At 46.0% G+C, this 26,612-nt stretch overlaps 1 protein-coding gene across 1 annotated transcript in view; it reads right to left on the bottom strand.

Annotated features, from left to right (window-relative positions):
* Positions 1-26,612, bottom strand: part of TRPM6 (transient receptor potential cation channel subfamily M member 6) — a 62,384-nt gene that overhangs the window by 10,825 nt on the left and 24,947 nt on the right. Inside the window, exons 17-27 of the mRNA XM_033084609.1 lie at positions 24,997-26,129; positions 24,199-24,311; positions 23,178-23,304; positions 22,180-22,277; positions 21,070-21,128; positions 19,554-19,579; positions 17,800-17,850; positions 5,034-5,099; positions 1,604-1,890; positions 1,261-1,343; positions 534-739 (exon numbers count right to left, since the gene is read on the bottom strand). Coding sequence (XP_032940500.1) covers positions 534-739; positions 1,261-1,343; positions 1,604-1,890; positions 5,034-5,099; positions 17,800-17,850; positions 19,554-19,579; positions 21,070-21,128; positions 22,180-22,277; positions 23,178-23,304; positions 24,199-24,311; positions 24,997-26,129 — 2,249 coding nt within the window. The remainder of the gene's footprint in view (positions 1-533; positions 740-1,260; positions 1,344-1,603; positions 1,891-5,033; positions 5,100-17,799; positions 17,851-19,553; positions 19,580-21,069; positions 21,129-22,179; positions 22,278-23,177; positions 23,305-24,198; positions 24,312-24,996; positions 26,130-26,612) is intronic.

The following is a 26,612-nucleotide window of genomic DNA, read 5'->3' as shown; positions in this document are numbered from 1 at the left end:
ACAAAAACCGAAATATTTGCCAACACCCAGAGATGTGGCTTATACTCAGTGTGGCTTGTATTCGTGAATTTACTGTATTTAAACTGCATAGAGTTTTATTAATATGAACAATAAAAAAATGCAGACAGTTCACACATTTTTGTTGGATTTGCATACACATAAAGTGAGTATATATACATGAGTACATTTGAATCTCTGTATTATTTATATATCTTATGAAAAATAAAAATGTCTTATCTTTGGAATGGCTTTTTTGGAACTGGATGAAATGTTCCTGCAGTTTATCTAACTGCTCTTTTGGTCTTTCAGCCTGGAGGCATTTGAAGCAGTATTATTTTCCCATTACACTTACATAACCTAGAATGTTTCTGTGGATTCTCATTTATCAGCATCACAAAACAGATACCCAGTGGTTTCTTGAGCTTTACATTTTCTCATCTAAGTGAGAATTTGGCCCGTTCCTCAGTACCAAATTATCTTTTGAGATGATAACTTTTCATGGTTTGAAATAGCAATCCTACGGTAGCAGTCACCTTGCAAATCCAGGACAAGGAGTTCCCCACCGGTGTAGACGTAGGTCCAGTGAGAGAAGGCCAGCATCAGCTCTTCCAGCAAGCTGATGGGAGTAATCTCATCTCCATTGTTGTTGTTGTATTTCTGAAATTCACCAGTCATGTACTTCTCGATGGTCAGCCACTGGTTTGCTGAATGGCAGTAGATGAGGAAAACTTCCAGGAACCTGTAGATATAAATACTGTCTGTCAGCAGTTGGCAAGGTAATAAGTATCCTCAGAGTCAGCAACCAGCAAGAGGCAGAGAAAGTATTCCAAAAAGGGGGACATGTCTTCTTTTGCTGGAGCATTTTCAGCAACAGTAGGTACATAACAGTCGAGAGAACAAAGGCTTTATTGGTCTGACAACTCTCAAAAAAAAAGCACCTGGTCAGAAAGTATAGTTTATGAACAAACAACATAATCTGATTTACCCTAGTCCACTGTAAATGAGCTACATCTAATTGTTTTAGTTAATTACAAATAATAAAAGGCAATTCTTACTTAAGTCTAAGGAACGGAATGTTTACTTTGCCACTACATATAACTACAAAGACAAACTTCAAAGCTGCCTGCCTTTCCTCTTAAAAGATCGTTACCTATCCTTAGACATTATCATTACCACTGCATTATCATAACAACCCATAAGAGAAAAGGAGAAGGAAAAGAGAAACCTCTTTCACCTAGTACTTAAGGACACTGAATTTACCTTGGAGTATAGGGAATAGTATGAGGTTTCACTTGATTGAAGGTGTAGATTAACTTCTGGGCAACTCTTTGCTGTTGAATCTCCTAAAAAAGAAAGATAATGTTATAAACAACACCTCATTTTCATGAAGAAAGGTGTCATGAACTTGTCAAAAAAACTAAACAAACGCACACACATAGCCTGATTATCTACTTTTTACATATGGGAGATACATGTTCCTCAAAAGCTTTTTTCTTTCTAAGAGACAACATAAAAACACATGTCAGCCTTGTTGAAGACATTAACAGCTAAGCAGTCTAACATCGGGCTAGGCCAGTCAGTGTTCCTTCATGTCTGCACTCACCCTCAGACAGAGATGTAATACTGTGCCATGGTGAAAGATCTTTTGCCAAGTTTGAACCACCTCTGGCAGGAAAGACTTCACAATAAATACTTGTCCCAGCTTTAATACATCACTCTCAGACCAAGTACAAACGACCTTCATGGCCCTCCGCAGACCCCCATCCATCTCCTCCTGTGACAGGACTTGGATCATTGCAGTTGTGCCACACTGGGACCAGGAAGACATGCTTTTATCAAGATTCATAGGTGAACTTTCTTCTAGCTGATAGACTGTCACTTCCTCTCCAGCTTAAATAAAAAGAAGTTTCGTTAGCAAAAGTCATTTGCAGAAAGAGGAGAGAACAGCATTTTCATTTGGTGCCTTTAAATAACACACCTTTTTACACACCTTTCTAAGCCACACTTTAAAAAGAGAACCTTTTTATCATAACTATTCATCTGTCTGAAAACTTCAACAGCCTAAAATCACAGTATTTAGCACATTCATTCATCTACTATGATAATAGGTGGTCCAAAGAGCTTGTACTAAGCCTCTAAACAAAGATACATTCAAGACCTCCTGGATTCCTCCACACAAACAAAGCTCGCTGATACTCTAATCCTATAGCAGCCATTTAAAAGAACATATTTTTAAAGAGTCACCATTTTTATCTCCAGTATGGATTCTAATTATCCTGTGTGTAATTCCCTCTCTTTATGCACTTATGTCGAAGAGGAATTTTTAATAAGACTTAACTTAATCATAATCTGTGGAACACTCCTTGTATTTTTCTTTTAACATTTTGTTTCGCCAAGTAAACCCCAAAAAACAACGAACACCTAAATTAACCTCGAGGAACAGAACATCTGAATTCAAATCTTTGTCTAAAAACAGTTACGATAATAGTTTAAAATAATAGTTAAATATAGGGGGGAAATCATGACAGCAAGGCAAATAGTTATTGAGCATTAGAGATTAAAGGGATTTAATTTTGTAGTTGATACAATATTGGTTGTAGCTGAGAGTGCTACTTTTTGCCACAGAGAGAGAGCTGAGTTATTTGAAAAGCAGTGACTTGATCATGATGTCATGAGCCAGGGAAATTAAATTGAAAAGGACATTTCCTGGAGAACAAGCTAAAGCAGATTATCAGGAAGCTTACAGTTTTGGTATTTTAAGCTGATATTTGGATCTTTTTCTAGAAATTCCAGTGTTATTTGCAATGATTAAATGTTTAAGATGTTCTGCTCCTGCTAGCAATATTTTTTCTACAAGCAGAACCTAGTGAGCTTTAACTCAGTTGCACTCTGTTTCCCACTGCGGAGTTGTAGGGGCACTCCTCTCTTGGAAGGCAGCAGAATCAACAACTCTTCTGTTGCCACCATTTGTAACCTAACAGCAAAGTGGACTGATTATTTTTAAATCTGGGTTTCCTTTCTACAACTCATATTATTTGTAATATTAATTACAGTAATTTCACGAATACAAGCCGCACCAATTTGACCAAAAGTTTGGTGGAAACCCGGAAGTGCGGCTAATATTCGAGGGCGGCTAATACATGAACAATATTCTAAAAGCTGCCAACACGGAAGTGAGAGCCCGCGGCAGCCCCAAGCCAAGCTGGAGCCCGGCCGGCCCCGGCTGAGGTGGGAAAGCCTGGCAGAGGTGGGGCCAGCAGTGTGGGGGCGGGTGGCAGAGCCTGGGCCAGCAGGGCGGGGCAGGGGGGGCGGCAGAGCCCAGGCCAGCAGGGTGGGGGAGCCTGGGAGAACTGGGGCTAGCAGTGCAGGGGAGCATGGCAGAAGCAGGAAGCCTGGCGGGTGGGGCTGCCTGGCAGCGGGGGAAGCCCAGTAGAATCGGGGCCAGCAGCGTGGGGGAGCCCGGCGGTGCGGGGGCCTGCAGTGCCGGCCAGGGCGAGCAAACACGGCGGCGGTGCAGACGGGAGGGGGCGGCCGGCGAGCCTGGCGGCGGCTGCAGCACCACCCGGTCGGCTCCGTCGGCAACCATGAGCGGGCCGAGCCTTCCTGGCCCTGCCCCGAGCCAGTAAACCCCGTTATGCCACGATCCTGTTACTAATTGGCCAATTTGTGAAAGCTGTGCACGGATTCTCGCTACGAACGAAAGTGCGGCTAATATTCGGGGTGCGGCTTATCTATTGACAAAGACAGCAACATTGTTGAGGTACCGGAAGTGCGGCTTATACTCCGTGCGGCTTGTATTCGTGAAACTACTGTAATAATAAACAGGCTTGCACTGGCAAGTGTGATGAGGGAACTAAATTACCAAAATGGCAAAGACCATTATAAGCAATCACAAACTGGATTCAGACTATTAGATTTCCTCCCCACTCTGGAGCTTACCTTTCACCAATTAGCACAAATGCAGATGCTGTTGAATCCAGCAATTTAAGCGCATTTTAACTTAAAATAAAGCAACTGGAAAAGTCAGTACCTTACGTAAAAGACAGACACTTGAATAAAGATAGCAAAACTGGACACAGTTTATAATCTTAAATTAAATCTTCAATTTATTACCTTTGACAGTTTAATACCTATAAAGGTATCTCCTGGGAGCTCCAAAGATTAGAATGCTCAATATGGCCATAGCTATATTGATTATCTACAGGTCAGGTCACAAGAAATCTTATGATACTGCAAATATCAGTAATTTATTGCTGTGAGACAAGATATTCTACCCATTGAGAAGGCAGCACCTAGGTATCAAAAGTCTTGAGGCAAAGCTTCTGCTGCTGTAAGCCAATACTGCACACTATTTTCAGACCTCTTCCCCAAAATGTATGGATTATGCTCTACCACTTTTCAGTTACAGCATAGATTTTTTTTTCCCTTGGCACTAAAAACACAATATTTTTTCTGTCCCAGATAAAGGAATAGTGCTCTTTAAATCACTACCTGTTTTTTATCTTGATGACATATCTTATGTTTGTGTCTGTGTTTGTGTCTGTGTGTGAAAAAGAAACAGAAAGAATGAAGTTATCAAGGGTAAGAGGAAACTTCTGGCTGTCTTCAGCTATCCTAAGGATGGATACATAAAAGATGGAGTTAGACTCATCTCTGAGGTTGACAACAATTATATGAATACTAACAGATACAAGCTATAGTAAGGGAAACCCCAACAAATACAGGGAAAAACACTGGATTCATGATTAGGTCAATCAAACACTAGAAGAAGTTGTCCAATGGAAATGAGGAGTCTTCATCTATAGACATAATCAAAATGCAATTCAACAGTGCCTCAGCAATCTCATCTGAATCGACCATGGACAGAGTTGGGCAAGGTGACTTCCAAAAGTCCCCAAACTACTGCACAACTACAATTCTATCTTGTTTTGTCTCTTTCAGAAATCCAAGAAAATATCTCAAACACAGTTTTTGAAAGATAATGCACCAACTATTTGTAAAGCAAAACATATAAACAAGAAGTTGGTACTCACCAAAGAGCTGGACTGGTGTAAATGGTATGGTCTGAGCAAGTCTCATTAAGTTGTTTCTTTCAACAGCTGCAAAGAACATAGATTTCACTGCTAGATTGAATAAACAAGCTAGTTAAATTTCAAAAACACTGCACTTTACTGTAGCGTACAAAGCTAAGGAGAAGGCAGCTCTATGTCACATCTGATCATCATTTGTTTTACCCAGACACCAACTCCCCTTGGCACACTGCTGTGTTTCAGGAATTATATCCCCCAATTTGACGTTCCTGCTGAAACATGTCAAACCATACACTGCTCACTCACTCCTCCTCCTCCCCTGCAACACTCCCCCTTCCTTCCCCCCTGTTGGGGCTGGAGAGGAGTACTGGAGGCACAAAAGGTAAAGATCATGGACTGAGATAGGAACGTGGAAACAGCATTGAGATAAGGAAAATTAACAGTAACAACAAACTAATGACAAAGGGCACAAAAAATGAATACTTCCCACAGAAAACCCCTGACAATAGACAAGACCTCACTACCTTGATCCAGAAGGGACCCCTCCTCCCCAGAAGAGATGCCCTTCCCCTCAAACCTTGGCAATGACCTGACTCCATAGAGAACAACCTCTGGTGCTAGACAGGCCCCTGGTTGACTTCTGCAAACAATTAACCCTGTCCTAGCCAGAAACAGGACAGAAAGATACCAGAAACTCAGCATTAAAAGTTTGCATCAGATTCTAAATTCAGTCATTACTCTCACACAGGCTTCAACAGGCTCAGTCTCTTCTACAGGATTAACTTCAGTATAATTTATAGTGACATCTGACAGTCCAGTTCTCCTTTAGACATTTCAGAAGTTAATATACCCTAGGAAATGGAGATAAATTCTTCACTTCTTCTCTTTTAAGAAACTGAACATCCTTAAACAGCCCAAATACAACGACTGCCTCAGACCTCAGCTGTACAATTTGTCCATTTAGAGGCAGGTTAGATGTAAATATCTGTGAGACTCTGGAGATGTGCCGTCTGAAAGAGACAGTTTTCAGTGGAGATGAGAGAGAACTAACTGGTGACAAAGAAACAGATTTCAAAAAACCAACCAACCAAAACCAAACCCCAAAACAACATGAAGGAAATGAAGGAAATGAGCTGCTTTAGCTCCTTGATACCCAGAAGCCATGAAATCAGGTCTGCACGCCATTTTCAACCCAGGCAAATTACATTTGGTTGAATCAATGCTCTGCAAGAGCAAACTGGAGAAGGAAGCCTTCTACACTCTTGGGGAAAAAAATAATGAAAATTTTAGTTAGTGGAGAATTACAGAGTTGTGGCAGACTGGCACTGTAGAAAATATTTCAGTTCTACTGTCACATGCATGATGATGGTTAGCTAAAAGTCAGTAAGCACTAGGGATAACTAAAAGTTCCCAAAATTTTTTCAGGATAATTCAACACAGATTAGCTAGTCTATATTACCTAAACCTTCTCCCTAGCTGAGACAAATAAGATTTCACAGAACTCCAGGCACTTGCCAAAAAGATACACCCTTATTCTGTACTACATCCTTCATGCCTAAGTCATATGTCTTCCAACTGCACACTTAGATATAGATGTAGATGTACAGTAATTTCACGACCATAAGGCGCACCGGACTATAAGGCGCACCCCCTAGGAGCCGGCACATTTTGCAACTTTGTAGATCAGATAAGGCGCACCGGTCTATAAGGCGCACCGTTTTTTTTTTTTTGCAGCGAGGCTCCGCCCCCAGCTCCTCCCGCTCGCTTGCTGGCCGAGGCCCCGCCTCAATCCGGCAGCCATTGGCTCCCGGGCCTGCCTGTACCCGGTAGGGCCGGGCTATGCCCACCGCCACTCCGTGCAGCATCCCCAGGGCCCCGCTGTTCTGGGAGTTCCCTGGCGCTCCGGGTGACCCAATGCCGGCAGGCTTGCCCCGTGCCGCCGCTGCCCCGATTCCAGCTGCTTGCCCCCTCCCCGCGCGGCAGCCGCTCCGATTCCGGCAGCTTTCCCCCTCTCCGCATGGCAGCCGCTGTGCTTCCGGCGGCTTTCGCCCCCCCCGCGCGGCGGCCGCTGTGCTTCCGGCGGCTTTCGCTCCCCCCGCACGGCGGCCGCTGTGATTCCGGCGGTTTTCGCCCCCCCCGCGCGGCGGCCGCTGTGCTTCCGGCGGCTTTCGCCCCTTCCCGCGCGGCAGCCGATCCGATTCCTGCGGCTTTCACACCCCCCGCATGGGAGCCGTCCCGATGCCGGCGGGCCCGCCCCGTGCGGGGGAGGCCCCCATGCCGGCGGGTCCACCCCATGCGGGGGAGGCCCTGATGCCGGCGGGGATGCCCCGCGCGGGGGAGGCCCCCATGCCGGCGGGCCCGCCCCGCGCGGGGGAGGCCCCGATGCCGGCGGGCCCGCCCCGCGCGGGGGAGGCCCCGATGCCGGCGGGTCCACCCTGCGCGGGGGCGGCCCTGATGCCGGAGGGGACGCCCTGCGCGGGGGCGGCCCGGATGCCGGTGGGGATGCCCCGATGCCGGCGGGCCCGCCCCGCGCGGCGGAGGCCCCATTGCCGGCGGGCCGGCCCCGTGCGGGGGACGCCGTGATGCCGACGGGCCCGCCCCACGCGGGGGAGGCCCCGATGCCGGCGGGCCCGCCCCGCGCGGGGGAGGCCCCGATGCCGGCGGGTCCGCCCCGTGCGGGGGAGGCCCCGATGCCGGCGGGTCCACCCCGTGCGGGGGAGGCCCCGATGCCGGCGGGGATGCCCTGATGCCGGCGGGCCGGCCCCGCGCGGGGGAGGCCCCGATGCCGGCGGGTACGCCCTGCGCGGGGGCGGCCCCGATGCCGGCGGGGACGCCCCGATGCCAGCGGGCCGGCCCCGCGCGGGGAGGCCCCGATGCCGGCGGGCCCGCCCCGCGCGGGGGCGGCCCCGATGCCGGTGGGGATGCCCCGATGGCGGCGGGCCCGCCCCGCGCGGCGGAGGCCCCATTGCCGGTGGGCCGGCCCCACGCGGGGAGGGCCCCGATGCCGGCGGGTCCGCCCCGCGCGGGGATGGCCCCGATGCCGGCGGGGACGCCCCGATGCCGGCGGGCCCGCCCCGCGCGGGGGAGGCCCCGATGCCGGCGGGGACGCCCCGATGTCGGCGGGCCGGCCCCGCGCGGGGGAGGCCCCGATGTCGGCGGGCCGGCCCCGCGCGGGGGAGGCCCCAATGCCGGCGGGCCCGCCCCACGCGGGGGAGGCCCCGATGCCGGCGGGGACGCCCTGCGCGGGGGCGGCCCCGATGCCGGTGGGGACGCCCCGATGGCGGCGGGCCCGCCCTGCGCGGCGGAGGCCCTGATGCCGGCGGGCCGGCCCCGTGCGGGGGAGGCCCCGATGCCGGCGGGGACGCCGCGATGCCGGCGGGCCGGCCCCACGCGGGGAAGGCCCCGATGCCGGCGGGTCCGCCCCGCGCGGGGGTGGCCCCAATGCCGGCGGGGACGCCGCGATGCCGGCGGGCCGGCCCCGCGCGGGGGAGGCCCCGATGCCGGCGGGCCCGCCCCACGCGGGGGAGGCCCCGATGCCGGCGGGCCCGCCCCGCGCGGGGGTGGCCCCGATGCCGGTGGGGACGCCCCGATGGCGGCGGGCCCGCCCTGCGCGGCGGAGGCCCTGATGCCGGCGGGCCGGCCCCGTGCGGGGGAGGCCCCGATGCCGGTGGGGACGCCGCGATGCCGGCGGGCCGGCCCCACGCGGGGAAGGCCCCGATGCCGGCGGGTCCGCCCCGCGCGGGGGTGGCCCCAATGCCGGCGGGGACGCCGCGATGCCGGCGGGCCCGCCCCGCGCGGGGGTGGCCCCGATGCCGGCGGGGACGCCCCGATGCCGGCGGGCCCGCCCCGCGCGGGGGAGGCCCCGATGCCGGCGGGGACGCCCCGATGCCGGCGGGCCGGCCCCGCGCGGGGGAGGCCCCGATGCCGGCGGGCCCGCCCCGCGCGGGGGAGGCCCCAATGCCGGCGGGCCCGCCCCGCGCGGGGGAGGCCCCGATGCCGGCGGGGACGCCCTGCGCGGGGGCGGCCCCGATGCCGGTGGGGACGCCCCGATGGCGGCGGGCCCGCCCTGCGCGGCGGAGGCCCTGATGCCGGCGGGCCGGCCCCGTGCGGGGGAGGCCCCGATGCCGGCGGGGACGCCGCGATGCCGGCGGGCCGGCCCCACGCGGGGAAGGCCCCGATGCCGGCGGGTCCGCCCCGCGCGGGGGTGGCCCCAATGCCGGCGGGGACGCCGCGATGCCGGCGGGCCGGCCCCGCGCGGGGGAGGCCCCGATGCCGGCGGGCCCGCCCCACGCGGGGGAGGCCCCGATGCCGGCGGGCCCGCCCCGCGCGGGGGTGGCCCCGATGCCGGTGGGGACGCCCCGATGGCGGCGGGCCCGCCCTGCGCGGCGGAGGCCCTGATGCCGGCGGGCCGGCCCCGTGCGGGGGAGGCCCCGATGCCGGTGGGGACGCCGCGATGCCGGCGGGCCGGCCCCACGCGGGGAAGGCCCCGATGCCGGCGGGTCCGCCCCGCGCGGGGGTGGCCCCAATGCCGGCGGGGACGCCGCGATGCCGGCGGGCCCGCCCCGCGCGGGGGTGGCCCCGATGCCGGCGGGGACGCCCCGATGCCGGCGGGCCCGCCCCGCACGGGGGAGGCCCCGATGCCAGCGGGACCGCCCCGCGCGGGCTCTCACTTCCGGGGTGGCAAATGTCGCAACTTTGTAGATCAGATAAGGCGCACCAGACTATAAGGCGCACTTCCGGTTTTGGGGGGAGATTTTAGTCAAAAGGGTGCGCCTTATAGTCGTGAAATTACTGTACATCTTTGTAGATGTAGTATCTTTTCCATTGTCATTAGCCATCCTTCCAAGACATCTGTTGAGTTCATTGAGTCTGTGACTGTGTGTTCTATCTGCTCTAGATCTCTTCCTGGGCAGGAGAGCTGGTGTGCTCTCAGGTGGCTGCAAGCTGCATCACGAGTTCATGATTTGGAGCAGTCCATGCTCACTGTCCATAGTAGTGATGGCACAGAGTGGCAGGGTCACTCAGCTACTAATATTATACAATAAAACATTACAGAATGCTCTTACCTAAAAATCAAATCTCTTTTATGTACACATTGGGTTCCCCCATCCATCAGCATTAGTCTACAAGAGCAATCAGATCATTGCGCAAAAAAATCCCATGTGTGGGTTTACCTTTGCTTGAGACAGGAGTAACCCAAAGTGACCTCCTGCACATATTCCTCATATGCATCACAGGGGCTTTATACCATTCTACAGTATGTGGGAGTTTTGATTGAGCTTGATTGATAGAGCCTCTAGTGTTAACTAACTAGGTGGGTTTTGCTAAATGTAAATCCCAATATTTGAAGGTTCCACCAACGTGGTTTTTAGCAACCAGTTTTATTGTTCAACATACTTAGAGGCTATGCATGACAGGGAAAATGATATCCACTTCAATACTCTGCTCTCTGGACCATGGTTCTATTAAGCTTTTTTTGAAGTGGGTCCTGTTGCCTGGCTGACCTCTTTCTGGTGTGCCATGTCAGCACAGCACTTGCTTTTCAAAGCCCAAGACGGTGTTCTGGGCAGTGGGCAGTGAGGCACAGGGCACATCTCCAGACATCCAGTGGTTTTTTAATTGTATGTACATAGAGCTTGCCTTAGCCCATTTGCAATATAATCAATCTGCCAGGTCTCACCATATTTATATTTTAACCATCATGCCCCATATACCACAGAGGCTCTACCCTCTTTTCATTTCACATTTCACAGTCATAAATAGTGTCTATTGTTAATAGTGTCCACATCCACCCCTCTATCACGAGCCTATCTGTATTATTGCATCTCTTCCTGATAACCTGAGGTATCAGGAGCCCAATGAGCCAGAAATAACTCACCCTTATGCTGCCATTCCAGGTCCACCCAAGACACTTCAATCTTGGCAGCCCAATCCACCAGTCCATTGTTGTGATGTTCTTCAGCAGCCCAACTCCTGGGTGTGTGTGAATCTACATCACCTGCTTTTACAGCCAGTTTCCATACATATACATTCATGTCTTTCCACACTTCAGCAGCCCAGACAGGTTTATCTCTGCACTGCCTATTTGCCTATTTGTCTTTTTCCGCCACTCAAGCCACCCCTATAGAGCATTTACTACCATTCATGAGTCAATATAGAGGTAGAGCAATGGTCATTTCTCTTGTTCAGCAATATCTAAAGCCAGCTGGATGGTTTTCATCTCTGCAACCTGACTTCATGCACCTTGTCCCTCCATAGCTTCTGTAACTTGCCACATGGGACTCCAATACAGAACCTTCCCATTTTGTATGTGTCCCTCCAACACAGCAGGAAGCACCAGTGAAGAGAGTGTATAACTTTTTTTTTCTGGTAACTGATTATATGGTAGAACCTCCTCAGCACAAAATTTTCACCTTTGAGCTAGTTTGTGATGACTTCCAAGATCCCTGGGTGACTGGGATTTCCTATGGAAGCTTGTTGTGTGATCTGAGTGATCACTTATTCCATGTGTCATCAGTGGCATGATGTGTGGCAGGGCATTTCCCTTTGAACGTCTAGCCCAGTCCTGGCATTTGGGGTGCTAGGAAGAGCTGTGCTTTGGTGCCAATCAAAGCAGCTCAAATCCTTTCATAAGCTGCCAGGATCTTTTCCAGTGGAGGAGTAGCAGCCTTGAGTCCTTTGTATTCCTGACTCCAGAACCATAGCAAACATCCTCAAGTCTCCACGGGCTACTTTTGTCAGAGCCTCCAGGAAGGACCATTATCCCCATCTGCAGTGTAGAGCACAGTTTTCGCATCTTGTCCAGTCCTAACTGGCCCAGAGGCTACTGCTACAAATTAATCTCCTGTTTCATTTGTTCAAAAGCTTGTTGTTTTTCAGGATCCCACTTAAAATGATTTTTTTCTAAGTGACAAGATAGAGAGAACTCACAATCTGACTGTAATCCAGATGTTCTCTAAAATCTCAAAGTGTGTAGGATTGTGTGTTCTTGTTGGTGGGGACATAGTTGCTATTTTGCTGACCATGTCCATTGGAATCTGATAGTGTCCATCTGTCATTTTACTTCTGAAAACTAAGTTTCCTGTGCTGGTCTTTAAACCTCACTTTGCTTTAAGGCAGGAATGGCCTTCAGGAAAATTTGGATTATCTCCTACTCTTTCTCAAAAGGTTCCTCTGCTGTGTTGTCTCACAAGTTGATGTCATTAATGTATAGTAAATGTTCTGTAGCCTCTCCCTTTCCAGAGCAGTCTGGATCAGTCCAACACAAATACAGATGCTATATTTCTACTTCTTGGGCAGATGTTTCCAGGTGTACTGGGCATTCCTCTAAATGAAAGAAAACTGTGGCCTGCACTCTGGTGCTAAATGAATAGGGAAAAATTTGCAATATTGATGGTGGCACAACTTTGCTGCCTGGTACTCCAATTTATACTGAAGTTCCACCATGTCTGGCACAGCAGCATTCAGTGGTGGTGTGACTTCCTTCAGGCCACCGACAGTCTATTGTCAGTTCCACTCTCCCTCCACTGGACTTACACACTGGCTATTAAAGAGTGAGGAAGTCTTGCTGACCAGTCTCTGACTCTCCAGTTCAGGAATCACCTCATGGATGGGGGTCACAGGGTCCTGGTTGGAGTGGTATTGCCAACACTGCACTGTTGTGGTAGCCATCGGTACCTGTTCTTCAATTCTCAGTGGTGCCACAGTAGAGCGGTCCACTGAGACAGCAGGCAAGGTATTCAGCTGCCTAATTTCCTGTCTCTACAGCTCTCCCAAAAGCCAAGAACCCTTTTGGGTTCTTGAAATACCCTCTCCTGAGGTAATCTCTGCCAAGGAAGCACAGGGCCTCTGGGCCAGTCACAATGGGATGCTTTTGCCATTCATTCCCAGTCAGGGTCACTTCAGCTTCCACTACAGTCAGCTGTCCAGTTCCCCCTGTCACCTCAGAAATAGAGATGGATTCTGCCCCCACATGTCTTGACAGCCTCAGGGTACACTGTGCACTTGTGTCAGCTAAAAGACTTAGGTTATTGTGGGTCTGATGTGCCAAGCCATTGGATCCACACAGTCCAATAGATGTGATTGCCCCTTTCTTCTAACTGGGTGGAGGAAGGACCCCTCTAATTCTGGTCAGAGCAGCCACTGTTCACTTCTTGTAAATACAAGCTGAAGGGCCCTTCAAGAGGATTGGAAATAACCTTAGGCCTCCTATTCTGAGAACTTGCTCACTGAAACCAGAGTAACATTTGGTGTTTTTTCTTCCTCTCAACTCAAATACATCTGCTGCTAGAGCAGAGGTAGGTTTTCCATCCTACCACCTCATGTCTTCTCCGTGGTCACACACAAAAAAAATTAAACCCAGGTTACCTCGTGGTGTATACCCTCTCTTGAGCAGAGAGCCCCCAACAGCAGAGACTCTGGTTCATACTGGTAAGGCATGGAAAATTTCCTCTTCAGCTTGCTTGATGTGATCTATGAACTAAGCAAGTTCACAGATGATACAAAACTGGAAGATGCTGCTGACTGCCTCAAAAGCGGGGAGGCCCTGCAGAGAGACCTTTCCACAGCTAAGGTGCAGCCAGTAGGGAGGAAAAAAAGATGATCTGCATATTGCTGGAGATGTGTAGTCACCATTCCCTCATACGTGACAGGAGTCACCTCAGAGAGTCTCTGTTCTATTCTCAATCACTTTATCAATTCCCAGATCCTGGGACAGGGACCCCCAGTTGCTGGTTGCATTACCATATAATTCCATATCATGGGCTATGATATCCCAACATCAGAACTGCCAGGTCAGCAGGGACTCTCCTGACTGGTGGTCAAAAATTTTTCACATACCTTGTTGCTCACCATGGGGGTGATTTTCTCTGGTCCTGCTTCCCATTCTGAGAGCCCTGCTTCCTCTTCAGCAAGCAAACTAGTTCGGGCTTGAATTTCTTTTTCTGTATAGGAGTAACTTGTACCAGCATGGGTTGTTCCTGTGGTTCAGATGCAGTTTGAGTGGTCACAGTGCATCTTCCCCTGCTTTCCTCCTCTTCCCTCTGAGAGTGCTGTCTAGTATTGTGAGCAGTGTCTGATAAACGGTAACCAGGGCCCTGCACATTGCAGAACTTCACCTTTCTTTGGAGCTGCCATACCATTTTTTCTTTCACATATTCTGCCACTTTAACAGGGTCCTGTAGTTATTCAGGGGTGAACTTCCAAACCATTGGAGCAGAATAATCCTTCAAAACTGGGCCCATTTTCTCCCATATTTTACAGGCCAGTCATGACCATCTACCCTCAGGGTAGATCTCTGAAAGACCCTCCTAAGAAACCCTTTTTCTAATCAGGGTGTAAGACTGCACTGAAGAGACCCGGCAGACGTAGCAACAGAAGCATGCTTTCCCTAATATCCAAAGGGAATTCAAAATCCTCCAAAGCTGTTATAATGGTCTCAAGGAGGAAATAAAGGAGTGAAAAGCTGGGGAAAATAATCCTTCCCTCTTTTCCTCACAAGCTGGGTACAATTATTACAGGAATGCAGAATCATAGAATATGTGAGAGATCCATCAGGAAGAAGACCCATAAGGTATCATCAAGTCTAGCTCCTGGCCCTGTGCCTGAGTCACACTGCGTGCCTAACAGTGGTACCCGAATGCTTTGTGAACTCTGTCAGCCTTGGTGCTGTGACCACTTCTCTGGGGAGCCTGTTCCAGTGCCCAAACACTCCTCAGGTGAAAGATCTTTTCCTGAGATCCAATCCAAACCTGGCTAACTAACCTCTCACTCAGCCTCATGCCATTTCCTCGAGTCCTGGTCACAAGAGTGAGGCAATCAGCACATGCCCCTCTGCTTCCCCATGTGAGGTGAGGTCTCCCCCCAGTCTCCTCTTTTCCAGGCTGAACAGACCAAGTGATCTCAGCAGCTCCTGCCAAGGCTTCTACTCCAGACCTCATAGACCTCTTTTGGATGCTCCCTAATAGCTTGTCTGCTTTATGTGGTGCTTTATGCCCAGACTGCACACAGTACTCAAGGGGAGACCACACCAATGCAGGACAATCATGTCCCTTGACCAGCTGGAAGTGCTGTGCCTGATACAGCCCAGAACATACTTAATCGTTTCCCAAAGGCAGTGCCTGAAGTAAGGGTAGAAGACCAACACTGAATACACATCACAAATGACCCTCACTGCCCTTGAAGTTATCATTTCATAAGCTGATATCACACAGCTCAGCAACAAAGCAATCCTGACCCCTCTCCCTGCTCTGCAAAGGAGCACCTCAAGGCACATAGTGCCTATACTGAAATACACAGTTAACAATATTGTGACATACCTAATGCAGCAAATACTTGTTTCCCACCAACTCTTACCAGATCTGGTGTTCTCTCAGCTCTTTATGTTTCATGTGGAACACCAAATAAGGTTGTTGTGGTTTAGGAATGGTGTTCCCCAGTTCAATGTTCCCACTGAAACATTCTAGACCCTGCTCTGCTCGTTCACTTCCCCCCTCACCCTCCCTCTCCTTTCAGTTGAAGAATGGAAAGGATTGGAGACACAATAGTTAAAGACCCTGGGTTTACATAAGATCAATTTACTGGAAACAGCAATTAAATAGGAAAATGAAAGCAACAGCAGCAGCATTAATAACAGAGGGTACAAGAGAGGTAAACAATTCGTAAACAAACACGTAAATATTCATTACATGGAAATCAGCAACAAGCGAATCTCTGCTACCCCAACATGGAAGGGACCCCATTCTCCACCACCAGAATATTATGTGAATTGGTACAGAATAACCTCCAGGTCATAGCCATGTCCCTTCCTGGCTGGAACCAGGATACTAACCCATCACATCTCACCGTGTTCATGAATTCCCTCCTTACAAACACTTTCTCCGGGAAAGCCCCTTGCACCCTGTCTAGAAGGATTCTGCTACCTCTTCATCCTACTTCTTTCAGAAAGGGTTGCTTCTGCATCCTGCTCCTGCCAACTCCAGTGCAGCAATACTCACACCGTGCTGGTGCGATGCCTTGATCCCAATGCCTCCACTGTCTGTCTCGACAGGGTTAGAAGCACCTGGTGATTTAGTAAGGTATGACAGGAAAATCCAAACTTCCCCTGCACAGAGTACTGTTTCTTCATTCAGGCTTCTTGCCAAAAAAATCAGTAACATTACTATATCTCCCTGACTTGCAGCTTTTTTCTCAGGTAAACACCTTCAAAACTTCAAAGAGTCAACCAAATATTTATGGATTTGTCTTCACAATGTTATCAGGAAGGTGAAGAAAGGTGCAAAGTAAGGCACTCCTTGAACTAGGAGGCAGCTTGAATGCTACAGTTCTGACTGTCTAATTTCCCTATTCAATGGATGAAGACAAAACCATTGTCCAAAGCAGAGAGTGAACCAAAGCAGAGAGTCAACCACAGCTGAGCTGTGTTTCTCTTCAGAGTAACAAAAAAGCCATGGTAACAAACTCTGGAGTTTACGGAACTTATGGAGTTTGGACATAATCTATCCATCTTTTAAGATTACTTCTTTGAGCAAAATTTATTTGGACATTACTGAGTCCAGAAGGGCAGAGCAAAGGGCACCCATGACACATCCACCCCATGATGGGGCCCTCACTTGAAAGGATCTGCACTTCTTACTCGATTCCAAGGCTGTTCACAGATACCAAATTCACCAGGAGCTGGTTACAACGTCTGAGCTGTGTTGGAGCAGGGACTGAAAAACAGGATCTTCCTTTGATGCTGCACTAAGAGCCCACTGATCATCAAATCATTGCATCATAGGAAGAAGGAAGTGAACAGAGGAGCTGCTAAAATCTGTGCCATCTGTTAGACCCTGCCAGCAGTTGCTGTAGAACTTTGAGAAGCCATGTGGCATGGACTTGCAGCTTGGGACAAAGATCTAGTTCTTTTGGGTATGCAGAGAGGCAGGATTATATTTGCTTGATCAAATTGATGGCAAGAATAACACAAAAGCAGTGTATGATACAGAATTCTAGTGTAGGATTTTTGGGCACAGTTGGCTAAATTCCTGAGGAAAGAAAACCTACACTGAAAATCTCTGAAGACATTCGTCAAATCATAAGAAAGGAGGTGTTAATCCCAGTGAAAACTATGTAGATTTTGAATTTAAGAAGGTTGCTAATGGTTCTGGTTTGTTCCAGCCCTGCCTGTAACAGGGGCCAAGTCCTGTGGGCAATGGTGACATCTACTGGCAATTCCTGCTCTCCTCTCCTCCTGGAAAAATTCACATCCCGGTCTTATGGGTAAATCTGTGCACTCTCAGCTCAGGGAAAGGCAGGACTGCAGGCAATTAGCAGTCAAAGGATTTATTCCCTGCCAGATTTTAGGAGTTCGTAGATATACAAACACAGATTAAGTAATACAGGACTAATTAACTGAAGAAGAGAATTCCAGAAGGTACAAAGGAGGGTTTGGAAGGTATGAGGAAACTGACAGCTATAAACAAACAAGTGCCACTTCTGCCCCCTCAGGTACCTCACCTGTATTCATGATTTCCACTGATATTTTGAAAGTGATTATCTACATTCTGCTCTGGATTTGCCATAAATAATCAGAATGAAGTAATTATCAACAGGTAAAAAAATCAATAATTCTTTCATTGAAGTGTTAGACATTAATTAACGCAGACCTTTTTAGCAGTGGGCAATTGTGCAAGTCCTTAAAACGAAAATCACAGTGGTTGATAAAGGGAGAGCTAATGTTCTTTTTCATTTCTAAAATTCCTCAGCTGTCATTCTTGTGCCACCTGCTTACCTGAGTAGTGAAGATGCAAATCTTGAGATGTTTTCAAGCAGGAGAAGATATCTGAAATAACATTTAAAGAATTGTTGTATTAATTATTATAGCAGACACAAATGTCTGATTTTTTTAATTCCTTCCATCCCAGAGTTTGTCACAAAACAGATTAATCAGAATTGCATGGCCTTTAACTACGTTATCATGTACTCTATATTGCCAAATTTCGGTCATCAGTGTAATATAGCCATGACTTATTTATTCAAGGAAATTATGAGGAAAATTATATATTAACCTCAGGGACGTATTAGCCAGCTAGACCCCTGGGATATCAAAAGCACTTTGCTATCCACCATGCTTCATGGCCTCCCAAAGACAGGAGTTTTCCAACTCCATCCTCAGCCCTGAAGCATTCCATTAACTCTACTGCTGCACCAAAGTTATACTAATACTGTCCCATTAACCAGAGCATCCAAAGTGCTGTTGAAATACAAGCAGACAAACTTTTTGGTGGTTACATATTTAATGGACTTGGACAGATTCAATTTGGTCCAAAAATCTTTGCTTTATACAACCAAGAATAATGAACACATTTTCATTAACTAGATGAAATAATTTAGTTCTCCTGGAAAATTAGCCTTTAAAATGCCAGATTTCAGTGTATACATGTATTGGACTGCTATTAATTTTCAAAAAAAATTACATAATCAAAACAATGTTCACTAAAATTTTTTAACTTTACACTTTTCTTATTGGTGTATTCTATTTGCTTCTAGTCCCTTATCTATGAAAGAGATCCTTCATGAAAACATCTATGAATACTGTGGAAGGATCAGCATTTTTCGCTTCCCTTAGTGATTCAAAGTCCCTTGTGATTTTTTTCTTACTGGACCCATCCACTTTTGCAGCAATTTGTTTGCAGTATGTTGCAAAAAAACAAAACATGAAAAGGGGCCTTTCAAGAATGGGAAAACTGGATTTTAATCAAAAGAATGATGTGCTCTAGAGAGCAGCTTTACTACTCATTTTCCTTGCAGCAGAATGCTTCAGCACTACAGTGTTCTGTGCAGAAATGGATCCGAAAAGAGCAGCACTTGGAGATAAGACTAGGAGCAACTCATTCCTGCAGCACAACTAATCTCAAAAAGAGATAGGTGCCAGCCTTTTACAGCTAAGAGTCATGCCAGGAAAACTGGGATATGGACTAAAACACAATACCACTGAATTTTACTAACACTCTGCTTTGGAGGAACAAAGTGATTCCTCACTAAAACCTTGAATTTCTTCACTGGACATTTCATAATAAATTCAGCCCTTCACAGATTTCAGAATTGCAGGTAAACAACACAAACAGAGATATTACACATAACGGCAATTTGAAAAATCAAGCATACATTAAAAATCTTATATTATAACCTATCTTCAGACATACACCCTGGTTTAACCCAGGAGATCACTTGGACTGTCAGGGATCAAAGCAGTAGCATCTTAAAGAATTTCTTCCTGTTGAAAGGACAACATTACTGGGCAGACTAGAGTAAAAATTAATTCTTTTCTTTTATGATTACGCAGTTGTTATGAGAAAAACATGTTTCTCATTAAAAAATCTTTCACTTTAAAGTGCAAATTAGTTACTAACACATGAAACAATATCTGTGCTATAATCCTCAACTACAGTAAATTAACTTCTTTTTGGATTTTGTACTTCCGAATTGTCAGCAGGAGAATTGCAGATGGGAATTAAAATGAGTGACAAGCAATGAAAAACTTACTGTCAGTTTCCTCTGGAGTTCTCAATCTGTTTAAAAGAAAATATTTGATATTTTAATCCAACATTTCTGTCATTAAGCTAACACTGGTACACATGGATCACGTGTAAAGAGATATGACTCAGCAATCATAAAGTAAAATAACCCTCAGTGCAATTTTGTTCAACACAACCATCAGCAAACAATATTCAGGTACTGAAGAACTGATATATTTTTCTCATATTTCTCTGCTTTATGTTGAGCTGCTCTTGAGTCTGCACTGCTATTCACATCTTCTACACTGCAATAACAGTATCAGTTACAGAGCTTTCAATCACATACACAACTGTTCATTTTTGAGTCAATGCTGAGGTGTATTAACAGTTACTTGTACAAATACATACTTTTTAAATTGGTGATTCTTTGGATTAAAAAGGCTGGTTGCAAAAAGACTACTACATTAAAGCAGTCTGTTACAGAACGAAGAAGGTATGATTCACCTCATAGACCAGAGATACCCCACTGAAGAAAACAGACTAAATGACAGATTCAGGGCGCTCAGCAGCCCCTATACCCAGTTGGTAAATGTAAAGCTTGCCTATAAGTGATTGGATGTAAAAAAAGAAAAATATCCTAAAAACCCCAAACACAAAACAGCAGAACACTCAACCCCACCCCCTACATTATGCATAAAACCCGCAAAAACACAGTAACTTTTTTCCTCCTCTCCCCAGGTGAAATCACATGGGATGTGACAGTTTTCTAGTGCCTTCTACTTATTATCTGTGCAGCACTGGAAAAAAAAAAAAAAAAAGACATCTAGAAGAAATTGATGAAAACAGTGTAAACAGGAGACAAAAGGAAAAGGAATATCAAGACAGCACTGCATGTAGCAGAAGTACTTCTAGTATTATGAATAACGATTAATCAATCTGGGAAACATTAAAAACTTCACAAGAAACAGGAAACCACTTTTGAAAACAGTATACTTTTACTAAATGTAATCAAAGCTTAATAACTTCTGAAAATGCATGAAGAAAACTGAGCTAAATATATAGTAAATGTACAAAGGAGATTAACCAGTCAATGAGAGAAGTTTTCAGGAGATGTAATTTTTAAAAAAGAAAACATGCAATTGCACAGCAAAAGCAAATACAACTTTTAATGCAGACTAGATTGGAAAAATGGCTAATTAAGGATGCTATGGTCATAGAACCACAGAATCATAGAATTATTAAGATTGGAAAAGACCTTGTAAATTATGAAGTCCAACTCTCATCTTAGTGAGTGAATTAGAAAATTCAATTATTATTATAATTAGAAAGAGTGTTTATTCCACCTAAATCACACATTTTGTTTAAATGGACCTCCTTTATCTCCATTAAAAAGATTTACTTAAGAAACTTAAACAAACTGGTGTTAATTCTCCATTTCTCAGGCCTTTGTCATCCTAAGTACATTGCAGAACTGAAATGTAAAGCTGCAGGCATCCCTTTCTGAAAACCTGTGATGTGTATCTTAACATACTAATAATACATACGAGGAGTTCCTGTTCAGATTACTTTTCTTGCTGTTTCCAAATACGCTATTACTGAAATCCTAAAAAAGAGAGATACTTTCACTAAAATATGCACATCTTTATCATGTACACATTGCAGAGCTCAAGAAAGTACAATCTTGAGAACAGTTTTTTTATATGATTATTGTTAACATGAACAATGACCCTGACAGGCGGGTGAATCATAGCACTGCCATACTGACACTAAAATGGAACTAATTTGCTCTCATTGCCGTTTTTCATGTTGTCTCCAGACATTTGAAATAAATACTCAGGTCACCATATGTATCTCAACACACTCACAAAGCTTGTTAAAGGTCTTCTAACAAGCACAGTATTAAAGAACTTTCTTTATGTAGGAAAATTCCAGTGTAGGTATAACCTTTTTTACCACCTTTGTTGTTGAAAATAAATTCACTCAAAAGCCCTGGAACAGAAGAATGTAACACACTGAGTGTCTTTCCAGGGAAATATAGATCACATATTTTCCAGTTCTTATATTTAAACTTATATTTTAAACTTCAAGCCTATTAGGAAAAAATGGGCCAGCCAGGTCCTCCTAATGTGGCAGCAAGAAATGGAATCTTTTTTCTGAATTGTAGCCAGCACAATTTCAACCCTCAACACACACACACATATTAAAAAAAAAAACCAAAAAAAACAACAATTCAGCTTTTAAATTCACCTGGAACCTCATTCTCTCATATTTTTAACTTTTGAGCTTCCTTTGAAGATTAAAAAGTCTGTAACAAAAGCTTCCTACACACCCCCTTGCTTTGCTCCCTGCCACTATCAAGAGGGATTTTCTGAACCCCTGTTGTGCCATGAGTGCTCTATTCCCTAAGTTCATATTCATATTCAGAACCACTCTAAGATTCAATAATTTAATGTCCTATTTCAATAATCTCAGTAGAATGTTAGATAATTCATTTGCTTCCATACATACACTGTACCAGCAGACAACAAACTTTCTCATCTCTCAAAGAAAACTCAGAAAGAAACTCTATTGGCAAATCCAGGGATGACTGCAGAGCTACTCTGGGCTCATCCCAGTCAAAATTACAGACTGGGATGTGTAATCCTAGGTCTTACCTCTCGAGAATGCCTCAGGTAATCACAGAATGGTATGGTATGTCTACCAACATCTGGATTTTTAATTTTCTGGTGCTTGTAATAGAGACGTTCCAAACCTAGCCAGAAGAGAAGTTGTCAGCTATTTCTAGAGAGTAAATGAACAGCTCTATCACTGTAAACTAAGTAGCTATGCAATGTTATAAAATAAGCACCTATATACCAGTATTGTCCCAGTAAATATGTAATAGGTTAAAAAAACAATGACGGAATTTCATGGGGTTAGACAGACTATTTCCACTTTTTCAGCAGACTTTGGAGTACAGCCCTCCTCAGACCATGTGGTACTGAGCCACAGCACTATCTGGTACTCCTCCCAGGAGCTTGCAGGATGAAACCAGTGTGCCACATCACAGCAAACTTGAGAGATGGAATGAATAATGCATAGAATTTCTGGGAATGAAAGAGATGGAGAATTACTAAATGAAGAGTAAGAATTCATTCCTTTTCACTCCAGAAAAGACAACACAGAATTCATTTCTTCCCTTTGAGGATGTGTTTCTGAGCAATGAGAAATTAATAATGCAGGCAGAGGATCTGCCAACAAATAGAGTATCACAGCACTGCCTGTGAGGGTAAATGTCCTGAAAAATCATTACTTTATTTTTTGCAATTAGCCAGGATGCCACTTCAGAAGATGTCACTTTAGAAGACACTTCAGGAGAGGAGACAAAGACATCATTCTCCTTGGTTCCTACTTATTCCAGAGGATTAGCATTCAACTATCTCCAGTGAAAGAGAGGCAGCAGTCCCAAAAAGATTCACCTGATCTTCCATCCAACTTATGGCTGTTTTGCCTCTTCAATGTTACATCAAATAACTATGACAAACTAAGTCTAATTCTAAAAAAATTACACCATGAGGTGAAAATGGTGGATAACCCTTTGATTTTTAAAATTCTATTTACTGCTTCTTTTAAAAGCTGCTCTGAAATTCACTGTTTGCAACTTGTAACATACTTAGCTGACTGAAATGAGATACGGTGAGCCAATTCTTGCTGTGTTTCTCTTGCTCATCCCAGACATTGATCTCTGCAGGCTCTGAGTTCACTTGAGAGTGCTGGGGACAATCATCCACTCTAATCACCTGCCAAGACACAACAATACTGAATTTACAGGATGACTAGCATCTCCACAGTTCCTCTGACAGCATATGATGTGGCCTTTCAGACAGCATCTCTGGAATGCCAATGAATGAATGCAGTCCCAACTGAAGAACAAATTTTCTCAGTTTTGTTACAAACTGCAGAAGACATGCTGCTTTTGTCTAGCAAGTACTATGGATGAAAGGTCTCACACTATCTGAAGGTATTTGAACTTTGAGACCTAATACCTTCAGAGATACTAGATTTCAGAGTTCATATCCAAGATCCCTTTTTTCTTATGTAAACAAACCAGTCTTCAATATTAATCTCATTAAACAGTGATAATTATTTCCAGATAATGAAGACCCTAGAAATGTCTTTATAACTCTAGAAAATGGATTTTTATTTATGAACACAGAGACACGATTGCAAAAGTTGCCTCATGCATATACACAACCAATATACTTTCTGCAATGTGCAAAATGTTTGAGGGATTCAGAGAAAAGTCTATGGGACTCTTGCAGGCTGGGGACAACATAATGAGACCTATCTTGCTTGAGTACAATTGTGTACCCCCTGGATATGGCCGCTGCTTCAGTCTATCCTAGATGACATGAAGCCTCCACAAGTTCTCCTGCCAGCTGAAATGTAAGGACTGACTTTAAGCTTGTGAATCAGTATACCACAAAAGTATACTAAAGTCCCTGGATGTCAACAAATCCCACACAATCAAAAAAAAAAGTAAAATTGAACCAAAGTTAAGCACACACGGGAGATGCTGCAGTTTGTGTGCTGCATTTTAAATGTATACATTTTCCATTAAACCACACTGCAGAACTGCTCTTAAGGAACAAAAAAGACAATTTTGAGATACACAATTTTGCATCTGCCCATACCGGCACCTGAAGAGGTTTTTGATTCCTCTTTCCTCTCCCAGGTTTTCTGTCTCTGTTTTGCTGTTTTGCTTTTGTTGCCTCGCTATGGTGTAGCCCACAAGATCCTAGAGATTCTGCAGGAAAGAGTCAGAAAACATCTTTAAGCTACAGAGTTTCTGTTTACTAAGGTAAAATCTGATAGGACTGAGAATTGGCACAATGTCTAAAGCAGTATGAGAAGACACCCAAACCCAGTACTCAAGCAGTTCCGTGCAAAATGTACACCATCACAAGACATAAAACAATAAAGTTATCCATCATCTTATGCTACTCATCATTAAAGCTGGAGTCTGATGTATTTTAGTGCTTGGTAAGCAGACATGATGTTAGACAGGGAGGTGTTTAAACTGACTACAGAAATTTATGCCTTTTCATTCTCCATGTGCCCATCTCTGATACTGCTAATATATCTCTACGGGATTATGTAATATATATCAGTTTCTGCAACTCTGTCTTTTCATCCCCAGGGTAAAATACTTCCCCAGAGTAAGCACAATCCTCCTGCCACCTGGCTGTGTAGCCACAGACATGGAGATTACATGAGATGGGGCAGACCAGGGTGGCTGACACACAGGTGTGCTGCAGTTTGGACACCAAGCACACTTCAGATATTCCCAACAGCCAGGCCAACACAAAGCGAAAGGGTAACTCTGGACTCTCTGCTGCTATCCTCCACTACATCTAATACTGGAAAAATATTTGTAATGTCTTGGGCTCTCCAGTAAAATATACTGTACAGGTTTAATGCTTTATAATTACCGCCGACAGCCTTGCAGATTTTCCCTGATCTCTCTTTTTTAGGGGACGGTAAGCTGTTGCTTCTGCAGAAACTCCAGTCCCTCTGGAGAGGGCTGATCCAGGAGATGCTTCGCTTCAGCCTGTTCTGAGAGATACTGCTGCTGTGACATGACTTGACAGAGTTGTAGGAGAAGGACTTCGAATCCATTAACTGGACATGCCTGGCAGGATTATTCTGGCAATTGTTGTCCCTGTCATAGGAGGAATGTAGGTACAGGGCTTTGTTCTTTGAATCTGAGATGAAAACTCCTTTTTCATCACCTTCAGAGAATCCCCAGTTCACATAACCACCTTCAGTTTCTTCCCTGTCATCGCAGGGGGATGCTGCACCTTCTTCACTATCCAGGGGTAGCTGGAGACCAAGAGGATGAACAGCTTCTGCAGCATTAATCTGTTCTGATGGCAAACGAATAACAAAGTCTCTCTGGCTCCGTTGATAACCTTCTGTCTCTTTTCCAAGGAAGCTGATACCCGGTAAGTTTTGCTGAACAACAATGTTACTTTGCAGGTCATGTCTGAATGCTACATCCTTGTACTTGGAAGCAGCGCTCAAAACGGACAAATTTAAGGCGACATCCTCACCAAAAGACCCTCCCTGATAGTCAGGAGGCACCAGCAAAAACTGCCCATATCTAGGAGTTGACTTAGTCTCCGAGGATACTCCTGAAGTGAGTGTGTCTGTTTCTATTTCATTCTTTGGAGAGCTGTCTTCTACCCCCTTGTTACTCTCAGGCTTCAAGAGTTTGCATGCTGACGGAGACTGAGTCTTTACCAAGCTCCGTAAAAGGGAGGGTGGCATGCTGTAATAGTGGTATTTCTTGTCATACAAGCCCTCCAGGCTGCTCAGGGTCTTGGAATAGAATGCATTGCTCCAGCTATGGGGCAGCTTCCTACATGCTTGATGTTTTGTGTCTGCCAGTAAGGCTTCTTCCACCTTCAAGGTGTCTACAGCTGAAAGCACTTTCAGGATGTCCACTGTCAGGGCAGACAGGTCTTGCAATTGTCCTAGTTGGCTGTCCAGGGAGAGTAAAGACTCCTTGATATAAAATACCTTCTCATGCACTTCTTTAAGTTGTTGAAACATCTCTTCCACCCTAGGTAGAAAAAGAAAACATAACTAAAGTACCAAAAACATAGATCTTTACATCTGTTTGAGAGATGATGAAAGAAACCATTAACACATTTCAAAAAGTCAGTGAGCCAGTGTTTCAAACTGCATTTTTAAATTATTTTTTTTTAAGTGGTGACTTTCATTCTGGTATTTGACAAAACCCAGACAAACTGCCAGTGAGTTTCTCTAAGGAAGCAGACTTTTTGCTCAAGGAATACCTATTTTAAAAATTGTTGTTTTCCCACTGATACCAATTCATTGTTATAGAACTACTAAACCATTGATGGCAGGTTACATTGGCTATGGCTGCACATGAAGTATGCTTCCTGTCAGCTGGACATCCTGCATTTTATATTTCTTATGGAAGCATGAGAAGGATAAGGCTCAGACAAACTGCCAAGTACTCTTTAGTCCTGCATTTTTCAATGCCAGAGACTGCTGAGAACTGGGTCTTCCCAAGAACATA

Source organism: Catharus ustulatus, chromosome Z (genome assembly GCF_009819885.2).
Source record: "Catharus ustulatus isolate bCatUst1 chromosome Z, bCatUst1.pri.v2, whole genome shotgun sequence".
NCBI classification, from domain to species: domain Eukaryota; kingdom Metazoa; phylum Chordata; class Aves; order Passeriformes; family Turdidae; genus Catharus; species Catharus ustulatus.
This window is presented reverse-complemented; position numbering and strand designations above follow the sequence as displayed.